Source organism: Plectropomus leopardus, chromosome 14, assembly GCF_008729295.1.
Source record: "Plectropomus leopardus isolate mb chromosome 14, YSFRI_Pleo_2.0, whole genome shotgun sequence".
Lineage (NCBI taxonomy): Eukaryota > Metazoa > Chordata > Actinopteri > Perciformes > Serranidae > Plectropomus > Plectropomus leopardus.
The window spans coordinates 10,488,582-10,500,347 of NC_056476.1; the positions used below are offsets into that span (position 1 = coordinate 10,488,582).

The window sequence follows — 11,766 nt, forward strand, 5'->3', positions numbered from 1 at the left end:
TCTGTTGTTTTAAGGGCACATTAATATGATGAAGACAGTGCGTGTGCACACAAATTTAGAAATTGTTTGTGTAGCATGTGGCTCCGTGCGAGCACACTGCCCCCTGCAGGTAAGACTTATCCATTGCGGTACTGATTGGCCCTTTTATTTTTAAACTTTCAGAGTTTTAGCTAAACATTTTAACTCTTTGTTCAATAACCACAAGAAGCGGCTCCTGTTTTTAGTAGCTTCCATGCAGTGAAATGCACAGCTCTATTTATTTATGTACTTTAAATTTGTCTTATGTTACTTTTTTAAAAGTGTTATCCCTGTTTGTTTTTTGGGTTTTTTTTTTTTGTTAATGCAGAACTAGTAGCAACTGTGTAAATATTCAGATCCAGTCAGCAACGTCTCCTCATGTCCGTCATTCGAGCCCCTCTCTCCGAGGACCCCCCACCCCATTCATGCTGCTTCCACTAATGCTGCCCACTTAGTTCACTCCAACACTGCGTCATCGTCTCTGCTGAACTGTCGTGAACACTCGGATTGTTTTCGTTTGCTGATGAGTCCTCAACACACTGTGATGTACGTCTGTGCTTTATGGGACTTTGCTTTTACACAGTTTAGCTCGCAGTCGCAGGCGCCCCCTGAAAGGACTCTCCGCTGATCGGATCAGAGCGAAGCAGGAAGGGGAAAGGCTCTGTTGACTGTGACGAGTGGCCTCCCTCCCTTTGCTCACCTTGAAGAAAATCACCCCCACCCCCCCCTCACCTTTCCAACGGGCCAGCATCGACACACACTCGCAACCCCCTCCCCCCGTCTGATTTTTTTTGTACAACTCTCTCCCATCTTTTGATTTCAATTTTTTTGTAAATACTGTAAAATGCATTTTGATATCATTGACATGTTTTGATATTTTCAAAAAATCACAACAGTTGATTCAGAAACGATTCGGGGCAACTGTGTGTTTCAGAGGTGGTGTGTCTTTGATGACGAGAAATAGAAACTGGAGCTGCTATAGACTATTACGCTATTTCACCTCATCACACACAGACGTGGCGCTTCGCTGTGGCGTCAAGGGATCTAAGATGAGGACGAGGGAGGACAGTTTTGTAGTGAGTTTTCAGCTAACTCATTGTCACACACATTTCCTCGACAGATCTTTAAACTCTTGTCCAGAAGCCTCCATCCGCTGCCTCTGTTCTTTGGGGAATTTTTGAGCAAGGTGGCCAGAAAAAAAAAAAAATTAAAAAAAAGCCACAAAACAGGCGTATTTTTCACTGTGTTTGACAGGGAATTTGCAAGAACAGAGCAAAAAAAGAGGCAAGTTTTTCATAATAAAACTCCACGTCTCGTCTGCCTCCGACACATTTAACTACCCTCTCGACACAAACTGAAAGCAGGGCACACAGGACACTGGCTCTCAATCCGACACACCAGGGACCAGAGTTTACTATGAAGGAATTTTTTTTAATCTATTTAAAAATGGGGTGGGGAGAAATGTTTTTGGAAAGTAAAGAGAAAAAAGATTTGTGCTTATTGCTAAGAAGAGGTAGAGAGAGTGCGGGAACAGGCGTTTGTCCCCTGTACTTTGAAATACTGTTGTATAAAATGCAGTCGAACTTCTCTCTATCTTTCTGTCCTGTAAGTAAAGCCGTCACAACGTTGATCATTTCTGTATTTCTATTGTGCTGATGTATAATACTGTAACATTCAGGGGTAGGGAGGGTTAAGAGAGGAAATTTTTTTGAGGGGAGTAAAGATTTTTCTGTTCAGTTCCTCATTTTTTTTTCCTCTTGATGACAAAGCAGTATTGAATATGAGGCAGTCTGTCCTTGGGGAGTTGCTTTGTATCTCATGTTAGGGTAGTTTCAGATCCTAAATGTCTCGTGTAGTAAAATGAGAGGTTCCTTCTTCGTATGTTTCTTTATATTGTAAAGTTTCTTTAGACAAAAAAAATGTTGCTTATTGGAAAAAAAGGTGGGAAAACTGCATTGATAATAAATGTAATTTTTTTTGGTTTTGTTTTAATTTTCATCAAGTTGTCAGTCGTTTTTGCCTGTGTCCCCCTTGTTGTAGATACATATTAAAAACAAATAAAATGACTTCACTCCTTTTGCCATGAACATGCACTTCTTTTACTTGACTTAAACTCTTGTGATTTACTGTCACTCAGTGTTCAGTTTTTTTAGTTCCTGCGCCGGTGATAGCCGAGGTCAGAGGCATTATGTTTTCGGGTTGTACGACTGTATGTCCATCCGTTATGAACGCTATATCTCAAGAATGCCTCGTGTAAATTTCTCAATATCGGAGACAAACATTCACTTGGACTCAACAATGAGCTGCTTAGATTCTGGTGGTCATAGGTCAAAGGTCAAGGTCCATGTGACTTTATCTTACTCATACTTGTGAACGCAATATTTCAAGAAAACCTTTAGGGGATTCCTTTAATTTGGCACAAGTGGTGGTCAAAGGTCAAGGTCATGATCCGTCATTTTTAAGATGGGTCAAATGGCAAGTAGGAAGCAAGTTATGAAATGCCTTGTAAATATGGACGTGCCAGTGAGTTTTACATCCGGGCAATGAAAGCCAGCTAACCCCACCACACAGGAAGCAAAGGTGAGTGAGGGCCTTCAGATATGTAACAAAATGTATATTTTACTGGTTCATGTTGCACTTCTGATACCAAACAAGCAGTTGTTTTCACAGCACTGTAATAATAAACTATTTGTTTTTAACGTAAAAAAAGTTGTTCTGGCTACCTGAAAATTTTAAGTTGGCTGAATTGTAGAAGGTCATTTGTAATGAATAGAAATGATTGAAACAGTTGTAATGGTGAAGCTCTTTACTTTTGAACAATTTACAGTTTACCAACATAACTTAATGTTTTCTCTTGTCAGAAAGCCTCACTATGAAGGGATGAAGGCCTAAATTGTTTCTCCCCCTCTGATCTGCTCAAGCTGTACTGAGTGGCGTCGCAGTGACCTCCTGCTCCTCTCGCTGCAGCAGGAAGCAGGAGGAGCAACCAGGGAGGTGACGGAGGAGGCGAGCTGCAGCCGAGGGAGTAACGCCGGTCGCACAGATGCTCTGGATGAAGAGGAGGGTGGAGGAGAGCTGGGTGGGTGAGGCAGAAACACCATGCTCCTGCTTTTCGAGGTGGACACCTGCATTGGGACCTGGAGGTGGAAGTCTGACTGGTCGACTAACGGAGGGAGGTGAAGCAGAGGAGGAACCACCATGACGGAGGGGAGGGTGTTTCTGCGTTGGGATTGAGGAGACTGACAGGAAGGAAGCTTTTCAATCAAGGAAGCTCCAGGAGTCAGACACCTCTGAGGGACCAGTCTGCTCGCTGTCCCCTGAGACAAGCTCATCTCTGTGAGGGAGAGAACCGACTGAGAAAGCCTCGGAAGAAAATCCTCACGGTAGCTGTTGTAATTCTTTCCTCCAACTCTGTCATCCCTCCTTTGAACCTCGCTCTTTTTCCTCTCTTCTATCCTGGACTGATGAAAACTTGAGTCCTCATCTCCCCTCCCTCCCGTCTCCCTGCTTGAATCCTCTCTGTCTCTGTCCTCCTGCAGGCTCCTCTCCGTCATGCCCTCGGAGTAAGCCTGGTTCAGACAGGCCAGGTTGTGAATGGCCAGCCAGGGTTCAGATAAAACTCTCTGTCTGGGCGGAGGAGAGCTACACTGGCTCAACGGACTCAGCTCGCAGGAGGGATGTCTGCTGCTGCTGCTTCCTCTTTTACCTGATGGAGGTGAAGAAGACACACAGTGAGTGAAAACGTGGAAGTAGTTGACAAGAACTGTGTCTTCTTTTTTTTAAATAAATCATTTTTCTGGCATTTTTACCTTTATATGACAGGACAGAGGCGGAGAGAGAGGGGACGACATGCAGCAAAGGGCTACTAGCTGGAAGTGAACGCATGGCCGCTGCGGTAAGGACATTGCCTTTGTGCATGGGGCACCTGCTCTAGCGCCCTGAACTGTGTCTTATTTTGCATTTTTTTTTTTTTTTTAAATATCGGTCCTCATTTCTACCATTTTTTTATGCGGAGGCCGGAGGCATTATGTTTTCAGGTTGTCTGTCCGTCCATTTGTCCCATTCTTTTGAACATGATATCTTAAGAACTCCTTGAGTGAATTTCTTCAACTTTGGCACAAACACCCACTTAGACTCATCGATGACCTATTAAGATTTTTGTGGTCATAGGTCAAAGATCAAAGTCACTGTGACCTCATCCATCTCATTCTTCTTTATGTCTAAAGAATACCCCAAGGGAATTTCTTCAAATTAACAAAAACATCTTTTTGGACCCAAGAATTGCCTGATTTTGGTGTTCAAAAGTCAAAGGCCGAGGTCACTGTGACCTCACAGCTCTGGATTTTTTAAAAATATGGCACAATGTTCAATGCAGTATCCCAAGAACCCCTTAAGGGAATTTCTTTAAGTTTGGCACAAACATCCACTCGAGCTCAAGAATGAATTGATTAGAATTCGGTGGTCCAAGGTCAAGGTCACAGTGACCTCAAGAAACATGTTTTTCACCATAATTCAAGAATTCATATGTCAATTATCACAAAATTTTACAGAAATGTCCAATAGGACATTACATTTTTATCAAAAAATTATTAGTAGTATATTTAGTATTAGTATTAGTATTATTATTAGTATTATTATTATTTAAAAAAATCTAATTCTAGCTCCCCATTAAAGGGCTTTAATGTGTACAGATAATAATAAATCTTCTTCAGACAAATTTGTAATATGGGGCAATATAAATAAAAGTGATTTAGTAATGCATACTTATTCTAATCAAGTTTATGTAGGAGCATTAAATGTACTCACACTGGAAAACTGCAAAAACAAAAACTTTAAACAGTCATTATTTCTAAAAATAAGACATTGATTTTTGAGCTTGTTGTTGATGTATTGTACACTATTCTCCTACAATACAATGCACGCTACAAAGGAAGCGGAGGAGCTGTGGATGATGGGGAAACAGTTATAGGAAGACGTCAGAAAAATGCTGCATTTGAATGGAAGTCTTAAGCTCGCGTTTATGATGTGCGAAATTGTGTGCATTAACTTGTGAACTCGAATTTTCACTTACGAAGTCGTGAATATCACATCGGGGTGGTGTTCATATGGCCTCTTCTTGTGAACACAGTAGATGCGACTCTATTTCAACACAGCAATAAACTACAGTATGATGATTTTGCTAAATGGGAACGCTGGTTTTATTCCATTATTGCCACATCCTTTACACAAAGCCACAAATGTTCACCACTGCGTTTAAGTGGTAGTATGGGGAAAAAAGTCAGATTTCCAAATTCCTGATGAGTCATCCTCTGAGACATGAATGTCTGTATAAAATTTCATTGTAATTAATCCAATTGTTGCTGAGATATTTCAGGCTGAACCAAAGTGGTGGAATGACCGATACAACCATATCTAATTGGGCTAAAACACACACATTTCTTGTGCACACTTTGTTACGTGATCCATCTTAAATAGCCAGATGTTTCCCAGTCTTCATCCTCACTTCTTTCCTCTACCACCAAAATCGTATTTTATTTAAAGCCACTCTCCTTAGGTTTTTTGGTATGAATGAAGTGTCGGTTCTTATGTCGAGGGAGAAATGTGGCTTCTTTCATTGTAATGGACCAGCAGAGTTAGCTTCACCTCACCCTGACAACACATTTTCATCTTGTCTCGTCAGGAATGAGCACTTGGCTAATGATTTCAACCACCAGGAATTTGTTCTCATCTGTCTAGACTTGCCTTTGTTAAACACAGCTGTGCTGTATCAAGGAGGGGCACCGTGTCTGCATACTGAGTGCTGTTGATGGGACTCAACCCAACATCAAGGTGCAAAGCCAGACAACTTGCATAATAATAAACAGAGCCAGTTTGTCTACATGATATAAATGATGAGGATTACTCAACCATTTCCCCATGTTTTGCACAATTATTGTGCAATTAAAGAGCCATTCTGCTGAAATGAAAAGTTCCTTAGTTAAATAACTAAGGAACTTTTCAGTTGCCCATTTTAAAGGAATACTTCACCACCAAAATGATCATTTGTATTTAAATCACTTGTGTTATGTTGAACTCTCACAAAATTCATGCAGTATAATCCACCTTTCATTTATCCAGTGGTATGCTCAGTACTTCCCCAAACACATGTATTTTCACTAAAATCTCACTTTTTAAAGCACTTTGTATAAACAGTCTCATGCAGGACAAGTAGCGCACCTGCCCTGTGTTCGAAACAGTATTGCTTTTGCAAAAAATGTATGTGTTTCAGAAGTCCTGAGCATACGATTGGATAAATGAGACTTACATTATACTGCACGATGTTTGTGAAAGTTTGTAAATTTATGTTTTGATATAGTTTGCTGTTGTCTAATGTGGCCCAAATTCTCTTCATTTTTGGATTCTTTGTCCAACGGAGGCATAAGATAAGATAAGATAATATAAGATGAGATAAGGTAGGTTAAGATAAGATAAGAGAAAAAAGCAAGAACGTTACTGATAAATACAATTATAAAGATGAAAATACAAATATGATGAGATAAATTAAAATGATATAAAATCTCTAAATATTATATACAGTATGTATACTTTTCATGCATGCAAGAAAGTTATCTTCATTCAAGTTGATGTACAAACGGGGAAGTATTCCTTTGATGTAACTGTAGATGTATTCTGTTTCTTAGCACTTTAAGAACTTATCATCTATGTTTTTTTTTCTGTGGTTTTTCATGTTTTAGCACATTTACTACAGATTGCACATACCAGTGATGATTTCAGACATTCAAGGTTTTTCAGTTTTTCCCTAAATGTTCCTCTCTAACTTCCCTGGTATCTTGTGTTTTAATTAATTTGAGTACAGTTTGACATTTAACGAATCAATAGAAATGGGTAATCATCCACAGGGAACATCATGTGTGCTTTTATTTTTGTCAAAGCATGTGCTTTCACTGGCATTGCCAAAGATTATGTGACTTGCACATAAATAAAATTATGTTCACTGTGATTTATTACCGGAAGTATTTCACAAGTAAGTTTCAAACTCTTTCGGGGGGGGTGTAAAGTGTTTCTGTAACTGCACTAAATCATGCACAACAATAATATGTTTATTAATCTATAATTCATTTTAATCAGCGTTACTCACTCATCCCTCTGAAGTTGAAGATGTTTTCTCCCTCAGGTGAGCTGGGTGAGCCCGTCTTGATGACAATGTCAGACGGGGACATGCAGGACACCGGCGAGGTGTCAGGAGACGGAGGGACATTCAGGTAACGTCTGGTCACTGACCCTCCGTTCAAACCCATCTCTGTGGCGATGATGATGATGTCACGACCCCTGGCCCGGCAGGCGTCCATCAACACCTGAAGTACACAGAGCTGCTGAGGTATTGAACGGATTTGGAGTTTGAAGAAGCCAAATACTGAGGTTTTTTTGTGTGATATTCAGTACCGATATATTTGAACTGTTTTTCATGACAATCATTTAAAAGTTAATTGTTTCTTTCGTGTCTGCAGGGAGGAAAAACTTTTGAAACATGGCGGGACACAAAAACCATCCACTTAAAAAGTTTGAAATTTGAGGTACTTATACTTTAGTTGAGTATTTGCATTTCATGCTCCTCCACAACATTTCTACTACATTTACTTAACAGAAACGATACTAATTCCTGTTTAAATTAGGATTTGACCTACAAAGCCTGTGATCAATTTATAAGCTATGATGCATTTTAAACAAGGAACATTTTAAGCTTTTTTAACTTTTAATTTATTAATAATTTTGGATGTGTTAAGGGTGTGAGTATTTTTTTTAAATTTCGGAAGTTCAACCCCAGCTCCCATAATAAGTCTATAATATACTGTTCAGCAAAAAACACTCTGTCAGACCCTTAAAGACAAAAATGCCCCCATTGAAACCCATTAAAATGACTGACATACCACATCCTTTAAACATTAACAAATCAGTGCATAAGTTATTAATCCCTGTAATTGTTATATATACTTTTTAAATGTTATAAGGTGTTGAATGCAGGACTTTAGCTTGTAGTGGTGTATTTTTACATGGGTCTGTGTTATTTGTAATTATAGAATCTTAGTACTTCCTCTACTACTGCTAAATTGAGTTTTAAATATTTTTGCAACTTTGTTATTTTGGATGCTTACCACAGCCTTTTCAGCGCTGTCTTTCTTTTCTCTCCATCTCATGTACTGACCTTCAGCATGGGCTGGTGCTGTGCATTGATGGCGTACACCAGTGCTGAGGCTCCAGAGTAGTCCTCCATGCTGGGGTCGGCCCCTCCAGCCAGCAAGGTGGACGCCACCTGAGCTCCTGCTCGCTCCATGCAGGCATACATCAGAGCAGTGCGTCCAGCCCGGTCCTGTGCGTTTGGATCGGCCTGATTGATGCAGAGTTAGAGGATGAAAATTCAAGAGGTTGGTATCCCAAGAAGCCTGAAGAATTACACAGTGTTTTGTTTGTCAGAGTATCAGAACTTAACTTTATTAAAAGTGCATGTAAATTGCTTATGATTTTATCTCACATTTCCATGAGATCTGATCTGGCATAGTTTCTTTTTTGTTCAGGCTCTCAAGTGAGAACTTTCAAACGCCCAATCCTCCATGTAATCAATAATGATCTTGCTTCAGAGTACACTCTGTTGTGTTCCACAGCTCCAAAACCACTTTGGTCGGTAGATAGAGGACACAAGCAGATTTGAGGAAACTGTTTACTATGCATTAAAAGTACCATATACTTCTCTTACTGCGGGTACACATTTATTATGCATTAGAAATACATCTGAATCAATATTCTGCTGAACTTCTGTGAAAACTTGCCTTCTGTAGATTGCATTTAAGCACATGAATTCTGAGTTGAAATGGGAAATATTACTCACTGCAGACTGACCTTGTTTTGCAGCAGGTAGGTGAGGAGTTTCTCCGTCTCAGGCCCAGCAGGCTCCCCTCTCAGAGCCTTACAGGCAGCCAGGAGAGGCGTCTCTCCTTTCGGGTTGCGCCCGTTGATCTGAGCCCCACCTTCCACCAGCAGGCGGACAAGACGGAGCTTACAGGAGACGGCTGCGCTGATGAGGGGGCTGCAGTCTGACAGAGGGTCCCCCATGGCCTGGAGGGCAAAGGAAGGTCAGACTATATTTTTTACTCACAAAAATTCACTATGTTACAAAGTTCAGCAGCAAAACAGCTTTTCTGTCTGCTCTGGGCATATTTTACCTGCTACAATTTTATTTAAAGGGCAATAATAATAACCATATTCTCCTGATAATATCCTTTCATCAGTGTTTTTAAAAAAACACAAATCAAAATAAATTACAGGAAATATTTGTTCAAATAAACTTACTTATCTGTCTGTTATCTTTGGCAAAACTGTAGATTAAATGTTAAATACATCAAAAACAAGACAAACTGGACACAAAACGGAATAGGATTCACTTTATTACTATATAATTTAAACTATTTTAAATGAAGTATTAAACCTGTAACATTCTGCCGAATTGTTCCGTAGAGCACATTTTGATTAAAATTTGTTGAACTTAGATCAAACTGATAGTGTTGCTCAGATAATATATTTACATTTTTCATGAAACAAAAAAAGGATAAATGTTAACGCCATCACATTATACATATTTAAATTATATCAGTAGGATTTTTCACCATTTCTGAGGTGTTTTTAAAGTACTGTAATGGGAAATATCTAGAACTGATATGTGGAAATAATACTAGCACTATTAATACTACTAATTCCATGGTAAAAAGAAATTAATATATAACGATTTACTTGTTATACCAGCTGTTTTTGTTTATAATTATGATTTATAATTTGGATTTTTATCATTTTAATTTTTTCTTTCTGTTTTATAATTTTGTAAAACAGGCATTTTTTTGAATGTATTAATTTTCATTTTTTTTCTCTCTGTTTCAAAAATTAAGGGATAATTCAGCCACTTGATAGAGGCCTGTATCTAAAAAACATTGGGGTCTATAAAAAACAAACACAACCAAACAGCAACAAAACAAAAACCCATTGTATTTTTTTTTTAAATCCATTGCAGTTTTTTTGCAGTTTTTTAAATGATTAAAAATGATATATAATATCCACAGGGTAAATAATAGATGCAAACACATCCACAAAAATAAACATTAAACTCACCTTTATGCTCCCTCTTCAGTGCTTATTTATTTCCTCTACAAACAGAAGAAAGCTTCATCCTGAGTTCATCCAGGTGATGCCATCATTTCATCCCATCCTTTAAACAGTTTGCCTCGGCTCTTGGATGAAGCGTCCTCATGTCGCTGGCCTGCAGCAACTGCAGAACATAAAGTGAGAGGATACTAACTTTCATCTCCTACCTGTGTCTCTGTGTCCCTGTGTCCTGATCTGTCCCCTCCGTCCCTGCTGGGTTGTAGGGGAGGTTCAGTCCCACAGCGAGCATTCAAAGTAATAAACCGTTTTGAGCCCAAAATGTCAACCTGTTGCAGACAGTGTGCTACAAAGACCCAGAGCCCCTTTGATATAAGTCAGCTTTGAACAGGCCTCATCTGCCTTGTGACCACCGTGTGTGTTCAAACAGAGGCAGCGAGAGACAGATGAGACACACACACCCAGTTTCAAATGCACAAACATAGCAGGTCATTTGTTTTTTTAAACTGTGATGCTATTGTTCTCTCTTTTGAATATTTTTCACTTTTTGTGTCTTTTGTTCTCTGCAAAGCAACGAGCAACTGTTTTATTAAATAAATAAATCAGACTTGAATGATTTTAAAAAGGCAAAGTGGAAGAGAGACTCGCTCTGAGCTCGTCTGACACAAGCAAAACACTTCAGCAACACTCAAATACCAGATGTGCAATTAAGTCAAACAGCAATTAGTCAGAGTTAACAAAATTAGCAGCGTGCATAAGCAACAGGGAGGCACATTAATTTAATTTTCCCTGCATCCTTAACATGCAAACATGTCATGAATGGGCATGAAACAATAACATTGCCCCCTGCTGCAATTCTGCAGCTTTTAGAGTTCTGGTGCTTTTGAAAATATTTTCTACAGTCAGTAATTTTGCTTTTAGTTGACTATTTGTTTACTGATGAGTTGAACTTAACTATATTTATATCTACATATGTCCACTCTCATCAGAGGGACCATCAGAGGCATTTGTAACTTATAGCGTCTCATTTACTGTATGTGTTATTTTGTAGATTGTAGTTGTTGAAATTAAATTCTGTTCTTGCATAGAAAAGACCATGATGAAAATCAATAACTTGAACTTTAACTACATTGTAAATACTCTACCTTTTACTTAAGCATGACTTTTATACCAGTATAACATAGGACTCTGACTTCTGGCATTCTAGTTCTATTCTCCATCGCTGTGAGTTATTACTACTGACTCTCTAACCATATACTGAACCCAGGGGACCCAGGCAGACTTCATAATTAAAATTCATAAACAGGTGCTGACTTTCAATAACACAACAGATTTAGTCCAAAGGAATGCCTCCAAACCATGAACTACACCTGACTAGAGAATTGATGGTTACTAGCGGTGTTTTCCAAACCCAAATAAAAAACACATGAAATGCAGGCTAGCATCTGGCTCACTAAAATATTTTATCCTTTAAATTTTTTTTTTTTTTAAATTCTAGATTTGGCAACATATACATTTTGCGGTGATCATTAATGAACCATGTCAACCTCAGTTCCATGCAGCTACTGTTCTCAGTTAATTTGCATAGGGTATGAAAAGACT

General features: G+C 39.0%; 1 protein-coding gene across 1 annotated transcript; it reads right to left on the reverse strand.

Annotated features, from left to right (window-relative positions):
• Positions 1-2,906: 2,906 nt before the first annotated feature.
• Positions 2,907-9,126, reverse strand: LOC121953589 (ankyrin repeat domain-containing protein 34B). The gene is made up of 4 exons (XM_042500754.1): positions 8,914-9,126; positions 8,222-8,404; positions 7,157-7,373; positions 2,907-3,724 (listed from the first exon to the last, which is right to left on the reverse strand). Exons 1-4 carry the CDS (start codon positions 9,124-9,126, stop codon positions 2,907-2,909), a joined length of 1,431 nt encoding a protein of 476 aa, XP_042356688.1.
• Between the last annotated feature and the right edge of the window lie 2,640 nt (positions 9,127-11,766).